The 17193-nt window shown below is 38.4% G+C and overlaps 2 protein-coding genes across 2 annotated transcripts in view; both read right to left on the minus strand.

Annotated features, from left to right (window-relative positions):
- LOC122651467 (DNA topoisomerase 1-like) overlaps window positions 1-1792 on the minus strand; it is a 58413-nt gene extending 56621 nt beyond the window's left edge. The window contains exons 1-3 of the mRNA XM_043844863.1: window positions 1746-1792; window positions 1555-1644; window positions 57-905 (exon numbers count right to left, since the gene is read on the minus strand). Coding sequence (XP_043700798.1) covers window positions 57-905; window positions 1555-1644; window positions 1746-1775 — 969 coding nt within the window. The 5' untranslated portion in view covers window positions 1776-1792. The remainder of the gene's footprint in view (window positions 1-56; window positions 906-1554; window positions 1645-1745) is intronic.
- Window positions 1793-7656: 5864 nt separating this feature from the next.
- Window positions 7657-16718, minus strand: LOC122651862 (heat shock protein 90-5, chloroplastic-like). Its single transcript, XM_043845422.1, has 19 exons — window positions 16389-16718; window positions 15816-15889; window positions 13832-13957; window positions 13649-13742; window positions 13355-13438; window positions 13071-13214; window positions 12866-12982; window positions 12530-12577; window positions 12355-12441; window positions 11693-11797; window positions 11472-11612; window positions 11182-11274; window positions 10874-10951; window positions 10531-10785; window positions 9658-9760; window positions 9365-9539; window positions 9156-9261; window positions 8045-8134; window positions 7657-7922 (listed from the first exon to the last, which is right to left on the minus strand). Exons 1-19 carry the CDS (start codon window positions 16659-16661, stop codon window positions 7731-7733), a joined length of 2385 nt encoding a protein of 794 aa, XP_043701357.1. The 5' UTR covers window positions 16662-16718; the 3' UTR covers window positions 7657-7730.
- Window positions 16719-17193: the final 475 nt, after the last annotated feature.

The following is a 17193-nucleotide window of genomic DNA, read 5'->3' on the forward strand; positions in this document are numbered from 1 at the left end:
TATTTATCAAATAAAACATCAAACCTTAGTCTTTAACACAAGCCACCAGTACTTACTTTTGAAGCAGTGTCGGATTGGGTGGCTTTGGCAGCATGAGTAGATTTTTTAGAACCTTTAGCCTTAGTTCCAACAGAAGATGAACTTGTGCCAAAAAGTTCACCATGTTTCTTACTTCTTGACTGCTGCATCTTTTGTCCTTCCGTGTTAGCTTCTTGGTTTTTACTGGATCTTTTAGATGAAGAATTAACAGATGATCCTGACTTCACATCCTGCAAGGCATCTTTGGTTACCTTCTCATCCAGCTTCACTGAATCCTCAATTTCAGCAGCCGTCTTGCTAGCATTAGGAGCACTCCTTTTAACAGCTAGGGAGGAATCTGAAACTTGTATATTTCCATCATGACTTCTTCCATGAGCAGCCAATGACTTTGTACGCTTCAGCTGTCTGCAGACTTTCTTGTCAGAAAAATTATCAACTCCACTATTTCCAACTCCCAAAGCCAGATTATCAATTCTATTAACTGAATTTATTGACTCCTGGGGTATCTCAACAGAATGAACTGAAGAAAAACCTCGACGACCATATTGACAAGATGAATTTGATCTAAAACTCTTGTTTGAACACCTCAAAGTATTAATGGGATTAACAGTACAAGGAAACCCAGCTCTAAACTGGGACTGGAAAGTATAAATTGTACCATGCCCGAACCCATCGGCAAGGCTTCTGATGATAAAAGGTTCATGTTCAACCTTGAAGCTATCCTTTAATTGATTAGCAGCAATCCCGCAAGGAACCCTTGTTCTTCTGAATTTAAAATGAACATATTTCCCATATTTACTGCTGTCGCCACGTAGCGCATACGGCAAACAAGTGCCTGGGTAGTTCTGAAATTCCCTGCATTGTGGCTGCAAAACCAGTTCCAACACAACAAGAATGCAATGGTTACTGATAATACTTCACTTTCATCCTGCTTCATGTTAAGGAGTGACACAGAAGAAGGCATGTAATACTATTAGAAGCCAATTCAAGTTCAAATGATTTTCTCCAAGCGGTTCAACCCAACTGGAAAATTACATATTATTGAAAGGGACAACGAAAATTTAAATGCAGGCAAGAAAAAGAAAACAATTTTGAGGGCGCCAATCTAGAAAAATAAAAGGACTTGCCTAAAGGTAAGGGAATTAAATTCTGAATTCAACATTGATAATATCAATGGCTTGCAGAAGCAGTGCCATTGCTTCAGTATACATAATAATTCCACACTATAGCAACGAGTAGTAATCATGAATCATTTCAATGGTTCACAATGCGAATTGATAGCAGAAGAAATATTATTAATATAGTTAAGAGAGATGGCCAAGTGAAAGGAATCACAAGTTTAGAATCAAAGTCAAAACTGATTTCGAAAGAGGTTACGAATGGAGGGAAGAAAAGGGAAAGAGGGAGGCTCCGGAGCTGTTCTGGTGGTAGCAGATACTAATTGCAACCAAACAATTTCCCCCACAGCCCAAACCGGATACAAATATACAAAGAAATAACTTGGAGAAGCGTTACCATAGATAGAAGTCGAGATGAACAGGTGAAATTTCCGTGCAAGCAACCCATGGAGAATAACCTATGCGGCTGAAGCGCCATTAAAGCCTTCTACAAGTCGCATAGAAAGCCAAACCTCTTAAATTAGAAAACAAAATACAAGGTAAGATTAGTAGATGAATGCAAAGAGGAAACAAATGAAGAGAGATTACTGCTATGGGTTCAGATTTTTCAGCCGGCATTTGGATAACATGTTTGCAAATACGTTATCCAGGCCGCCTCCTGCTGCTGACTCTGCTGTTGAACAGGATTGGAGTTGGTGCTCTCTCTCCTCTTGACTCCTCTCCGCCGTCCTTTGGGATTACCAACTGTCTACTAGGGCGGCAACAGATGAAGTCAGTACTTCAGATTTCAGACCCAGAGGTGGTCCGTCGACGAAGCGGGAAGGAACAGAGGTGTGGTTGGAGGAAAAAGGCAAAAAAATATATGGAAAATTACAAGATTAGCTAACATTAGGTTTTCAGTTTACGAAACTATCCTCAATATTTTATTTTAATTAAAGTAACCAAAATTAAGATTGATATTGCAAAACTAACCAAAATAATGCTTCTCCTTCAAACACACGTGTTTTTACGTTTTTACCCCCTTCTCTCTAACCTGCTATTCACCAATCACCGCCACCACCTCCACGGCTCCACCCGCGCCTTGCCACCAATGTCTGTGTATCCCTTGGCATGAACATCTTGCATTTGCGGACAGGAGTTTGAGAGCCATGAAAGAGAACTCAAATCCTGTTACGATTGGAAGAACTCACCCTCATAAACCGGTCTACAAGGGGAGGGAACCCAATATCATATATGCCCACATCCAATCCCTTATGGGACCGATGTGGGACTATTGCACATAACATTATCCCACCCTTTAACGGCCGACATCCTCGTCGGCCCACTCCGGATCAGGTAGCCCTTTCTAGACGGCTACACTCTGCTCCAAGACCCTTTCTTGATGGCAGGTAGCCCTTTCCTAGCGGCTCGCACTCTGGCACCAGGTCGTCCCTCACAAGTAGCCAACCGCAAAGGATGGGTCAGTGAAAGCACCAATGTTACGATTGGAAGAACTCACCCTCATAAACTGGTGTACAAGGGGAGGGAACCCAATATCATATATGCCCACATCCAATCCCTTATGGGACCGATGTGGAACTATTGCACATAACAAATCCATCACTCCATATTGTCGAAAAGTTTGAGACAACCCTAGAAACATACCTGAGATGGGGATCTCGTTCAAGGTAGCAAAGACTGGTACCCAGTTTTGTCCCAAACCTTCCCATTTCAAGATTTTTCTTGGCAACCGAAGCGAAACTTCAAAGGAAAATTCTCAAACTCGTATCGGTAATGAACCGAATTCAACTACCGATTGGAAGCCAGAGGTATTTTACTGTCTGTACACTCCTTTGTGGTTCTTAATTTATCAGTAGTAATTTGGATTTCAGTTTTTGACGGTTCATCACGGGTTGGGACTCTATAAAGTGATAGTAATTGTTCATTCCGGATAAACAGTGTTTTTTTATGAATCATAAGATGTTTTGGGATCCAATTCTATAATCACAGGAATCTCCAGAGGTGATGCCTGGCATATCAAAAAATAACCCTATAGAGGGAGAGGAGGCAGAGAGGGAGAATGGGGGCAAAATTGTAAAAAAAAGAAAAAAGTAGGCATATGTAGAAGAAGATACTGTTTTGGCTAGTTTTGTAGGGCACACTCAGCGATGTGTGTGGAACAGCCCAACCATCGATGCCTCAGTGGGATGCCCTCCAACATGTAATTTTTATTTAAAAAATTGTTTCTTTTTTTTATTTTTTATTTTTTATGATTAGAAAACAGAAAACCAAAGCTAAGTTACAAGAGCAGATACATTTTGTAAACAACTGTTCTTAGCCAAGTTCCTAGCTATCATAAAACAAAATTTATCACCCAACCTGGTATATTTTACATTTTGAGTGATGTTAGATATATGCAGAAAGTCTTTAAAAAGAAACCACGGCCATAAGCATTTGGTTGGAGATGGAAGAGTCATGGTAATCAAGTCATTCTCAACCCAAATCTCTTTAATCTGCGACCTAATGCCGGCTGCATGGTGGCATCCCTTCCTAATAGCAAAAAGAACTGCTACTAACTCATCCGTAACTGGTAGAGTTCCTGTATCAAAAAACTTTAACTTGCCATCTATCAAAAAGAAATATGACCACCCAGCTATGATTAGTTCAGAACTAGAGTATCCTGCACAGATTAAAACAGGGAAGGTAAGCAAAGGTAGTTTAAAGGAACTATGAGAAGTAGGAACAGAAGTAGAGTCATTCATTACAACTAGGGAAGAAAAAGTGGGGGGGGGTATAAGTTTAAATCCGAAACCCAATTTTGGACATTGTTTATAACTCACATAGGATCCGGTGGCTGTTGACCCACCACAACCTTATTTCTAACAGCCTAGACAAAATAGCAAGTAATAAAAAACACAATGAAAAACCAACGAAGGAGGTACTTGTTTGACTTGAACTGGAGGAAAAAGAACAGGCAAGTGGATTTAAAATCATTCAAGGCCAGAGAATCGGTTCGTAACCCCAAAGGACCTCCCACCTCCCACCCAAATGTGTTTGACCCAATCACAAGAAAGGAATAGGTGCCATGATGATTCAACAACAGATCCACAAAGAGCGCATGTGGAGTCAATCTGGATCCACTTCGAGAGAGTATCCTTTGTGGGAATTTCTTCATTTAGCACACGCCAGACGAAGAATTTAAATTTAGGGTGAATAGGAATTTTTCAAAAGAACTTCCACCAAGCAACAACACAATCAGTATTACAACAAGAAACAAATTCAAGAGCAGCCAGCTTGGTAGTAAGAATACCATTTTTAGCCTTAATACACCACCATCTATCGTCAGAATCAGTAATACCAATGGATTGTATAATACAAGAAATAGAAGCTGGGACCATATTATCAATCAGGTCAGAGTTCCAAGTATTATTATATAAACAAGAGTTAACCAACATTGATTTGTCAACACAGGTTATAGGAGATAGGAGGATAGTAGCAAGATTACCTGGCATTGGAGGAACCCACTTGTCATACCAAAAGAAAGTAGAGGAACCATTACCAATTCTCTTGATTACCAAGTTTTGCAGGTGGGGTATAATATGTGAAATACTATTCCACACCCAAGAGCCTTTCTTATTTCTTACTGTTGGGTCAAACAGCGAAAGCTTATGGAAATATTTGGCCTTGAGTAACCTAGCCCACAGCGAATTAGGTTCACTGAGAAGTCGCCAACCCAATTTAGCTACTTCCTCTACCTATTAAGCTGAGATTAAAAGTGAGATGTTTGCCTGGGCCCTCCTCAACCCCCCGCCCTCTTAGGTCCTAGTCTATCCTATTCTAGGAGTGGGAAAAGGAAGGTGTGAATTAGGAGACTTAAACCCAGGAGGTAGGATGAGCTTTAATGCCCCAGCCTCTACCAAGTGCACCGGGCATTTGTTGCTGGTACTATTTCGACTACACTTCATGAAGTTCCACTCATTCCCTGGCCAACAAATCACAATCTACCTCCTTAAGAGTAACCCATAGCCTCAAAAGACCAACTTAACTAGTAAATTAAACAAAACAATAGATGATCTGTATCATCAATTATAATGTTGTTACCAATATTTTTGGCATCTCAAAGGCACCAGTCGTATGAGTTGAAGATGCACGAGTGTGCCAGAGTCGCAAGCACTCGAGAGATCACTGAATGGATCATATTTGACTTCTAACCAAGAAAGAATGGAATATTTACAATGTCTCATTTGCTCCAACAACTTTTAATTGTAAAAATTAAAATGTCTAGAATAAGAAATATGAAATCAAATTGTTTATTTGCAGCAATGTATCTGTTGAATCTTTATAACTCACCTAGTCTGAACAGGGGCTTACAACTTGATATGTTAAGTACACCAACACTAAAACTACTCTAAGACCAAATTGCTCACTTGCCAGTAATGAATTTGTTGAAGTCTTTACAACTCTGTCAACCACAAACAATTGAAGCTTACAACTTGATGCTAATGGATGTCTCTTGAAACACGGGCCAAAGACATATTGTTGGAGTTATTCTCCAACAAGATGTAAATCTAAAAATCAAAATCTAAAAAATAAAAAGATAAATGACACCCAAGATAACTAATGTTTTGACATATTGTAGCATAGATGTCCAACGTTTCACATATTATGTTTGGGATACCTAAATTGGATTATAATTAACCCAATTTTTTATTTTTCAAATTTACCCTTGTAAATAATTATTTTTATTTTTTAATATAAAATAGGGACCTACATCACCTATCTTCCCCATCCCTTTTTTTTCTTCCTGTAACACCATCGTCTCCACTACTTGTTGCAACCCAACTCAACTCCACCAGCCCCTACCCCTCCTCCAACCCTAACCCACCATGGCACCACCATGAAAATTAAGAACCGGCGGAACCTGGGCATCCGTTTTCTTCTGAGCTGAGATACAAACCGACTCCTTTGGAATAAATGAACGATCTTGGTGTAAAGAAAGCTTGTAGACGCTTGTATACCATGGGACCCCCAAAAAATCAGAAAAGAAAGATTCATTCTTTACGCTCTTATTTCCTATTCCTCCTCACAGACAAAGATAAATTTTAAGTATAAATTCACATTGACAAAAATCCAACAACAACACCGACGAGAGGAGGGTTGAGAGAGAGACCTGTTTTAAGTTTGTAAATCATTTGCTAACAATCTTTATGTACAGAGCTCCAACCCCCCTCCTCAAAATTTTTTTCTTCTCTATGTACAAGAGTTACAAAATTGCATACGAAAATTGACTAATCAACAATCATAAAATTGGATATTGGTCAAGTTGAGAAGAAGCCATTAATGGCAGTGAGAACGAGCTCAGACTTGAGATCAAGAGCCGTCTTAGCGAAGTCAGTGCCCACCTGTTCTTTCATCAGAGATCCTGGTCCTGCTCTCGTACTCCTCTATGATCAAAAGAGCGATATCCGCCATTTATCCTCTCTTATTCTCTTCTCCTTCCTCTAGAATGCTTCAAAGCACCGAGCACCACGCAAAACTGGAATTTTTTATAGATCTCGCACTGGAGCGAGGGTAGGAAACAAGGAATGGGAGTTGAAAAAAACAAAAAAAAGAATAGCATTGAGAGAAAGATTGGTTACATGAAGAGAGGATGAAGAACGTGGGAGAGATGTAATGGCAGAGAGGGTGGTGCATGGTGGTGGGGTAGAGTTGGAGGGAGGGGGTAGGGGCGGGTGGAGTTGGGTTGGGTTGTAATAGGGAACGGGACGGTGGTGTTCCAGGAAGAGGAAGAAGAAGAAAGGGTGATGGGGGACAGTGATGTGGGTCCCTAAGTTTTTATATTAAAAAATAAAAATTATTATAATTATTTCAAGGGTAATTTGGTAAAAAAAATAAATTTAATGATTGAATTAATTATAATCCAATTAACATAATATGTGAAACGTCAAATATCTAAACTATAATATGTCATAACGTTAGATACCTAAGGTGTCATTTACCCAAAATAAAATAAAAGATAAAATGTAAAGATTATTGTGTTTATATGGAGATGCCTTCTTTTATTCTTAAATTTCTCTTTTATGTCAAAACAGTTTTGGTGGTTTTTGGTAATTACCAGATAATTTTGCAATTTTTTGTTTGGTAAAACAGATAGTTTTGCAATTACCCACTTCCTCGAGGGTTAGTTATAACTTATAATTACCCTGCTGACCGTTTGTTGATCATTGACAGTTTGTCATCACTAAAAACAGGTCAAACTTGATTGAAATAAGTTTGCTTTATTGACCAAAATAAGATGTAAACAAATGCAAATTTTAAAACTATAAATTAAACAAACAACCTTCCCAGCAATTTAAGTTTCAAAATTATTTAACCCTGCTTTTCTGATAGTGTCAATACATGAAGTCTAAGACTTTGAATATTCTTTCAATACTTGAATGTATTGATTTATATCTTTCTGTCACAGTTACAATTGATATCTTTTGACTTGTCCTCTCATGCTCAGCTTGTAAGGCCTTCACGTAAAACCTGCATCAAGTATCATAAACAATACCAGAAAAACATACCTATTTTCAAAAAGTGCACAGAAAATTATCAATCTTGCCAAGGATCACTCTCTGCCCTCACTTCTGATGGCTCAACCACTTCGGCTTCTGAGGTCTCAACAGAAACTTCACTGGATTCCTCTATTCCTGCTTCCTCCGAATCTGATCGTCCCCACCGTCCTCCGAGGGCAATTGCCATCATCTCATATATCTTGTTACCCAACTCAGCTGGACTGTCAGGCTGTACAGAGAAGGCAACAAAGCAGGAAGCAAGGTGACTATTAGAATGCAATAAATTAGGCAAATGCTGAAACAGAAAACTAAACCCTGCTAACAAATGAAAGACTAGTTTAATAGCCTTACAGTGAATCCACTGGAAATCAAGGCTGTTTCATACAAGAGATCAATAGCTCTTTTGGCTTCGGCACTTTCTGAGGCATTCTTGCATGCAGCCTGCAGTTATATACCCACCAGTATCAGCAATTTGATTATGACCACAACTAAGGAGTGTTCTGCTCATAAGCAATACAACAGTTTGCAGGCTCACAGTATATATTTTCTAAAATGGTAAAGTATAACTGCTTTTCCTTATTCTTTGGGACGTTCATAAACATCAAACATGATACAATTACAGAGAAAAAAATGTACCTTTAATATCAGGTAGAACCATAAAAAAATGTGTTCTTTAAAATTTCTCACTTTCCTATTGTAGCTGCCATCCCCCCCCCCAAAAAAAAAAAAAATTATTACAGCAGCTCTTAACCATAAAATCTACCTGTGATTAGTAATTTTGTGAGTAACACTAAGCTACAGCCCTCGAAACAAGTATTTTGGTCAAAATGACTGAAATTTCATGAAATATTTCGAAAGGTCAAATCAAAAACAGGTGTGATACCTGGGTCTTACCATGTTTCAATCAAAATTTTGCAATTTTGGCAAATTTCGACCATGGTTCGGATTTCAGTATCATTTTGGTCAAACCCTTTGTATAAAATGCATAGTTTCAATCGAATTTTTGCAGTTCTAATGAAATTTAAGCCATGTTTTGAGTTTTGTTATCGTTTCACTAGTTACGACACCAAATAGGGAAACTTTCCAGAAAACCTCAATTTTTGTGATTTTTGGCCAAATCACTCCATATCTTTCTAATGAACCATGTATAACATTTGATAATTATGAAATGGTTTCTAAATAAGGTTTCCTAGAAGTTTCGGGACTAATTTGGCCATTTGGACCTCGAAATCATCAATCGAAATATAGTTCTGTGAAATAATTCAGTTCCAAGGTTTCAAGCCTGGTCAAAACCAGGCTCGAAACTGAAACCTTGAACCTTGCATGGTTGCTCCAAACAGTAAAGAAAAACTTCAGATGTAAATGAACAAATTACCATAAGCCCCTATGTAGGGAGAGAGAAACTTCAAAATCAATAACGTAGTAAATCTCGGCCCAAATCAGCTAAAGAGCTTGATCTTACATTTAAGTCTTTAATGATAGGATGATCTGGATTGATCTCCAATATTCTTCTCCCCCTCATGAACTCCAAGCTTGAGGTGTCTCCAAGGGTCTGTGCTTTCATAAGTCTTGAAAAAGGAGTGGGAAAATTCAGAAAAACCTTTATTCAAAGAGAGAAAGTTCAAATGGATGACTGAAGTAGAAGTCCAGGCATCAAAAGATATAACTAACCTTTCCATATTAGCAGACCATCCAAACTTGCCAGAAACAAGCACACAGGGAGATGAACTGAGACGCTTTGAGACTTGCACTTTAGCTACTTTGTCACCAAGTTGCTGCTTTATCCAGTCACAAAAAAAATTGTACTCTTGCTTGTTTTCCCTTTCTGTTACCTCATCATCATCACCTAATGTACCAATTCACGTAATGAGTAAGGAGCATCCCAGGGGAACAGAAAGAAAAGTTGCAGTAACGAAAAATATTCAATCAATCAAATTTGATGCCTTATTAAATAATAAACGAACCTAACTCTAGGTCTTCCTTGCTAATGTCAACAAATTTCTTTTCTTTGTATGTTTGTAGGTTCTGGATGGCAACCTCATCAATAGGTTCTATTAGACAAAGGACCTGCAGCAGAGAATATCACATCAGCAACCCATGGAAGGAAGACCTGCAACAGTAAGGGCCAATGGAAGACATTAAAAAGCATTAAGAGATTTAGGTTTCTTCATGCATCTTTCTTTCTTTATTATAACCAAAGAGCCTGATTAAAATATTTTATTTCATATATTGTTCATTTTGGACCAAACTTGGCCATCACTCGAATAGAACTTAGACAGCACAGACAGTACTCGAGTCATTCAGAAAAATATGAAAATCTCTGCACCAACATGGTTACTATTTTCCACTAAAGATGAGAAAGACCCGTCTCTTAGAAGCATTTTTATCATCAACCATATACTTTCTATGGACCTTACTCCTCCCTCTCTCCTCTCCAATCATCTTCAGCTTAAAAATAGAAACACATTGCTCTCTGATCCCATTCTTCTTTGTCTTCTTGGCTGGTGGGGAGTGTTTAAGGGTGGTTACTAGCTTCAGTAACTCTTCTTATTTACATTAGCTTCTAGAAGCAACATTTTGGCCTCCAGAAACAAACAGAACCTGCTTTCTATGCTTTTAGGAGGTGGTGAACCCAATCTTCACTAATTTTTTTTAGGTGTGTTGCCCGGGGGGGGGGGGGGGAAGAGAGGACTGCACTTTCAATGTTCAGGGCATTTAAATTCACAGTACAATCTTATTAGTAGAAATCACACCATCCTTATTAGTAGGATACAATATCCTTTCTCATCCTTCTTCAGTTCGCATGGTGTCTCTACAGACTACAATGATGTAAATACCTCAATATCTTTTTGGACCAACTTCTCCAAGAATGGGGCAGTTTTTGCACTTTTCAAGCTGTCTGTAGCCAAGTAGTAGATAGCCTTCTGGTTTTCCTGCATGCTCTCAACATAGTCATCTAAGCTAATCAATTCTTCTTCACTTTTGGAAGAGTAGAACCGTAGCAGAGGAGTTATGCGCTTGTGATTTCCTGAATCCTCGATGCAACCCAACTTGAGTAATTTCCCAAAGTTCTCCCAGAATTTTTTGTAATCCTGCAAAAAGATAAATCAGTTACACCATGTAGATGCTAATCTGAGATCCAACAGTGCACCCAGTACCTTGGATCAAATTGTCCCATACCTCTTTATTTTCACCATCAGATATCTCCTGGATCATATCAAATGTTTTTCTAACAAGCCTCTTTCTCATAATTCTAACCTGTCAGTTCACGAAAGAACAGAAACCGGGAAAGAAACAAAAGTCACCATCATTATCAATGACAGAACAAAACTGACTAAACCGTACTATGAATATTAAATGAAACAGAGAATGGAAAAGCTTTTATAAACAAACCGGAGCATTCATTGTTTGTAACTTATTTTTGGGCCAAGGGAAAAGACTGCTATCAAAACCATTTGATTTGAAAATGCAGATAATCTTTAACTTACAATTCGGCTTTCCTGAAGAATTTCTCTTGAAACATTAAGAGGAAGGTCATTTGAATCTACCACACCCTTTACAAAGCTTAAGTATCGTGGAAACTGCAAATGGGAATCACTATTTAGACCAGGTTGTCATATGAAGATCTTCTTCCAAGGATACAAGAATTAGTAAGCAGTATATTTGATCAGAAAGAACGTTTCTACATGGCCCATCAACCAAGAAGTAATGGCAACCCCACCACCCAAAAAAAATAATTAAAGTACTCCAAATCACACCAGCACCCCATAAGACTTACCAGTTCACCATCAAAGTCATCTGAAATAAATACACGCTTGACATAGAGACGTATATTCTTTGTCTTGGGGTTTACAATGTCCTCATTGTTAAGAGGTGCCATGCCAGGAATGTAAAGAACACTTCTAAATTCCACCTCACCCTGCCAAATTTTAATAACAGATCAGACTCCCAACCTAGAAACTTGACCAGTGCAATAGCCAATGGATGATCTCAATGTACCTCAGTGGTGAAGTGGGTAGATGCAAGTGGGTCCAAGAACTCATTAAATGTCTTCTTGTAGAACTCATTGTACTCATCCTTTGAAACTTCTTTTGGATTTCGCATCTACAAAATTTTAATGAAAAAGATCACTACGACAACTAGAATAGTACATATAGAAACCCACAGATTTATGTACAGAAAGAATTTATAATGCAAGAGTTACACTCCATTCATTCCAATGCAAAATGTTATCGAAATTGTATGAAAATAAGAAGAAATCATACAGGAAAAAAGAAAAACAGTAATGGTTTGACTGAAATCTAATACAAAATGATGAAGACAACATTCCATTAAATAATTTGGATGTTCTTCTCCAGTGAAATGGTGGGAATTGGTAAACAATACCATCACCACCACCATCACCCTCATACAGGCTGGAATATTTCCACAGCTCCATGCCTAAACATGTTTCTTATTACGTACAATAAGGAAGAGCCCTAGTTACAAAGAAAAACAAGACAAGTATCATAACCAATACTTGATTTTCTGGAAATAATTTACCATAGAAACAAATGGAGCCATAAGTAAAGCAGATACGATGCACCATCCCCCCCCCCCCACCACCACCCCCACCGCCCAAAAAAAAAAAGAGAAGGAAAGGAAAAGGCTCAAAGGCTCACCCATATCGGTTTTGTTTCATTGGCTAATTCCCAATCCCAATACTTCTCTGTTACAGTCTTCTTCTTCTTCTTCTTCTTCTTCTCTTCCTGCACAACAAAAAAAACGTAAGCCTGACTATGCTATTTAAAAAGAAAAGAAGCAAGATGACCAAACAATCCAAATCCCACTCATTACCTCTGGTTTTTCTTCTTCTCCCTCTTTTGGTTCTTCTTCCTCTTCTACCTATCCAAGTCTCATTTTAATTAAAAACAAACAAAAGAAAGCAAGTTTTACTTTGAAGCCACGGAAACGCCAAGTTACAGTTTGACAAAACAATAAAGAATACCACTCTTAAAGCAATCACCCTAAAAAGAAGCTAACGAAGGCACCATGCCCCCATTGAACAACATTAAGCCCAGACATCCTATTTGTTTCCAACAAGAAACAAACAGTAAGAAATGACATGACAGCTTTAAACAAATTCCTTTGAACTGATAGCTACAGAAGTACAATCCAGAAAGGAACCCTCACCTCCACAGTCCTTGATTTCTCTTGCCATGTGTAAATAGGGAAGGAAACAAACTGTGAGTAATTCTTCACCAAACTCTGAATCTTAGTTGGTTCTGAGAATTCGAATTTATCATCTGGCTGCAAGAGAAAAAGGCAGAAACTAATGATCCTGTATGAGGATCCAAGTAGTAATACTAAATGGTGAAAGGAGGGAGAGAAGCACTACCCTCAGGTATAAGGTAATCTGAGTTCCACGCAGCAGTTGATTATCAGGATCAGTCTCTTCCCTTATCAAGTACGAACTACTGTCAGCCACAGCTTCCCAGACGTACTGCTTATCCGACATTGGGCTCTTTGTAGACACAACTACCTATCCCAAGTTCAAGAATAAATCAGAAATAAAGCTGTGTATGAATTAATGAGAACACAAAAATCTCAATCATTTCTTACAGAGCTAACACAGAGATAGAGTAACTTAAGAATGGTAATTTCAAGTGTATTGCCACATACCTTTTCAGCAACAAGGAATGCTGAATAAAATCCAACTCCAAATTGACCAATCAAACCATTATCTGCTCCAAGATCTTTATTTTCCTGCATACAGGTTCAACAAATAAGGCTCAATAGAGGGGTCATGGTCACCAATATAAATATGAGTCAAAGAAAAGACATAAAACTAAGCTACAGAAGCATATGAAGTAGAAAGGTGTACAGGAATCCCCCTCTCCCATACACACACACACACACACCGGAAAAAAAAAAAAAAAAAAAGAGGTAATAATAAAACCATTAAAAAAAAACAACCTTGAGAGCCTTCAAGAATTTTGATGTTCCACTTTGAGCAATGGTACCAAGACAATCAACAAGCTCTTCCTTAGTCATTCCAATACCTGTATCTCTGCAAGATCAGCAAAGCTTATCATCAAAAACTACTCCACCAATCAAGATAACAAACTTAGAAAAGGTAAAAGACTCAAAGTACCATACGTTATAGTAATGGTTCCATTGTCTGGATCAGGCTTGATGCGAATCTCCAGTTCACCAGCATCTCCAAGAAGAGAGGGTTCGGTCACACTTAAAAATCTCAACTTGTCTAGAGCATCACTTGCATTACTGAGGAAGACCGCGGCAATAAAATAGAACAGATCAATCAAACAAAGGAAGATATAATAAAAAGAATGAAACTATCTCTTCCAAGTGGAGCTTTCAAGTAACGATGAAAAGAAGGGAGAAAAACTGTTCTAAGACAATCAGTCAAAGTTAAAGGAGTAAAAGAAATTTTCCAAGGTCCCCACCACCAATCTTAGTAAATTCGCAAATTATTCGCGCATACAAACTTTTGAACGAATAAAATGAGCTTTTGACGAATTAATCCAATGATGCGGCAAAATTCGCACATTTTATAATAACACGAATCTAACGCATTTTATTCATGAACACGAATCACAGACTTTTTTGTTAAAAAAAAAGAGGTTTTATCTTCCCCCCCCCCCCACCAAAAAAAAAAACGAAGCAGAAGTGCAAAACTTCAATTCCTTCACCCCTTCTTCCTCTTCTCTTACCCAAACTCCCTAAGTCTCTACTCCCCAACTCTCAATGTCGATCTGTCGTCAACTCCTTTCTTCTTCTCCATCTCTGATGACCATTGCTGTGGCCCAGAGCTCTGCAAGTGCCTCTGACCAGCATCCATTTGTGTATCAAAACAACTTCATATGCCGCTGGTGTCTCTGAGATAATACCAGTAAGATATTCTACATCTAACTGTTTACTTTTACTCCCCAACGAAGGAGTAGCGGAGGTTAATATTCGATCTTTCGGGGGGAAGTTGTTCATTATTCTGTTAACTCTCTCTATCGGGTTGCCAACTGCACCTATGCAGATCGGAACTCGGAAGTTCCCTTTTCTGTAGAAGTTTTGTGTTAGCATGTGAGGATTTACAGAGAATGAGGCTGAGTGCTTTCTTAATAAAATACTGAAATCTATATATGTATGCTGCAAATGAGGCCTTGAGTACTTAAAAAATACTGAAGGTTCTACTATTTCCAGCAACAGAGAATGACTGTCTTGAATGCTTAATAAAAAACTGAAAGGTTTCATTTATGCCTTTTCCTGCAACACCATTATCTGCTGCTGGTTCATCCGACTTCTAACCATACTGTTTAAGAACATGCTTACTGTTGGCTGTCATCAATTTTCCAGGTGATGTACTCTTCTTTTACATCTATGTGAGTTTGTGTGTGTGTCTGTGTGAGTATAAAAGATTCCTAATAAAATTTCATAGTGTTATGCTCAATTATTCATATGTTCTGTTGGAAGTTTCTTATGTAGTACATATTTATCAACAGTTTCCAGGGCCTGAATGGTACCAATTGATTCAAATAATATACAGCATAATTGTTGTTGTATTGCAACAGTCTGTCTTGACATAGTACTGATTCTAAAATAACTAAAGTTTACCTTCTTCCGTTATGTCATCGATCTTGATGTGTCATATGATAGTCTTATAGTATGTAATAGAGGACTAAGTATTCAGCTATTATTGTGTGGTTGAGAGGCTTTCTTTTGATAAAATTATTGTTTACATGCTATTATTTTGTTTATTAGGCGATGTACATGTCTATTGCATAGTGAATATATGCCCAAAATTTTGCTCACGAATTTTTACAAGGAACCGAATTAAACAAAAAATAAACACACGTGTAATTGCCGAACACGCTTTTTTGCACCATATTTTTGAAAATTATAAATGTGATCTAGTCCGCTTAATTCCAGCATGCATCCGTAACCCCTTTTTTTGCCCAACTCGAATTTACTAACTATGCCTCCAATATCTCATGAAACAAAGAGTCTAGCTTCCAAGTACGGTGTATAACAAAGAGTAATAGATTCCCAAGGGTCAAAGAAGTAGAAAATGAAGAATCTATTGCTCAAGAGAAATAGCAGTTAAGTCAAGACAGGCTAATAGACCCACCTCACAAGCTCTCGAAGAAACACTTCCTTGTGGCTATAAAGACTGTGAACTATTAAATCCAAAAGCCGACTGACCTGCAATCATTTACAGAAATCATAACCTATGAGACACAATCTACAATGATGACAAGGCAATAAAAACAGATAATGGAGGAAGGTAGTTAATAATAAGAGAACATTTAACAAACTTGAATGTATAGAAATAACCATGCGAAAACGAAAGTAGAAATTGATAGCCAGAATCCGAAAACTTCCAGTTGTTCAGGGCAAATGAAATCTTAATCCAAGAGAAGCTCGCATTATCTTGAAATAAAACTCCAGCAATCGAAGAAAAAAAAATTCTTACGTTCTTTATTTTCTTTCCCCTAATTTCGTTTCTTTGAAGGAAAAGAGCCATTTCTCTCCTTACACAATCAAATGGGGGTATAAGGCTATACTAACTCGTAACCAGACGCAACACCTCACCACTACTCAGAATTCAACCCACCTATGGCTATCAGAAACCAGGGAAAACAATATTAACCCATCAGACTGAACAAAACAGTAGCGAGCAACATAAAGAATGAAAACCCACCTCCGCCTGATACTCGAACTTCTCCCCAGAAGTCTCAGCGGCTTCTTTCTCTGCAACAGCCGCCGCCTCACATCGGACAACCACTCGACTGTCCCTCTTTTCTACCTTCCACTTCAATCCGGCGCCAGAAAGACTATTTCTGAGAACATTTCCGGGTCGAAAAGCAGTTCCTAACCTCAGAACTCTACTGCGGTTATGCACGGAAAAAGATGATGACGAAGGAAAATAGGAAGCAGAAGCTGCAACCAAGCTCCTGCTTAGAGCGGGCGCCATTAAAGCCCAGGTATTGAGAAGCTGTAGAGAATAGCTAGGAGACCTAGACCCAATAGCAACGAAAACGATCAATCAATTGAATGTGCAAAACCCTGTCCAGGGGTTTAAGTGGGAAGGGTTGTAACTTGTGAGGATGGTTCTAGAAACAAAAAAACCCAATGGCGGAGGGTGGTGTTCTGGGACCTTTCCGAATCGTTTGTAAGGCGTAGATGCTGCCATGTCAGCAGACACAATATCCAGATAATTTCTATACATCCTATTTAATTATTAACCCATAAAATAACTTCTTTCAATCCCAATATGGATCAGGTAAAGAGTGGTTTGTTCTAGAATTTATGTCTGATATAGGTTGATACGGCTCGTATCAACCTCGACCGGTATCGTACCGATATCGGTATCAGTGGTGACCGATATAGCTACCGATATTGATATTATATGTAGACATTCATTTTGTCACCCTGAATAGTGCCCATGATTCTATCTTTACGCTTAGGAGATTCCCCATTCCACCCGGTAAAACCAATGCAACGTT

Source organism: Telopea speciosissima, chromosome 2 (genome assembly GCF_018873765.1).
Source record: "Telopea speciosissima isolate NSW1024214 ecotype Mountain lineage chromosome 2, Tspe_v1, whole genome shotgun sequence".
Lineage (NCBI taxonomy): Eukaryota > Viridiplantae > Streptophyta > Magnoliopsida > Proteales > Proteaceae > Telopea > Telopea speciosissima.

Bases quoted from the DNA above. Each gene is read 5' to 3' on its own strand.
- LOC122651862 (XM_043845422.1), bottom strand. From the start codon at position 16,661: ATGGCGCCCGCTCTAAGCAGGAGCTTGGTTGCAGCTTCTGCTTCCTAT. The intron at 10,952-11,181 runs GTAAGTTAAAGA...GTGAACTGACAG, and splicing joins TTCTTCAGGAAAGCCGAATT to GTTAGAATTATGAGAAAGAG. The intron at 7,923-8,044 runs GTAAGGCTATTA...TTCTCTGTACAG, and splicing joins TGATTTCCAGTGGATTCACT to CCTGACAGTCCAGCTGAGTT.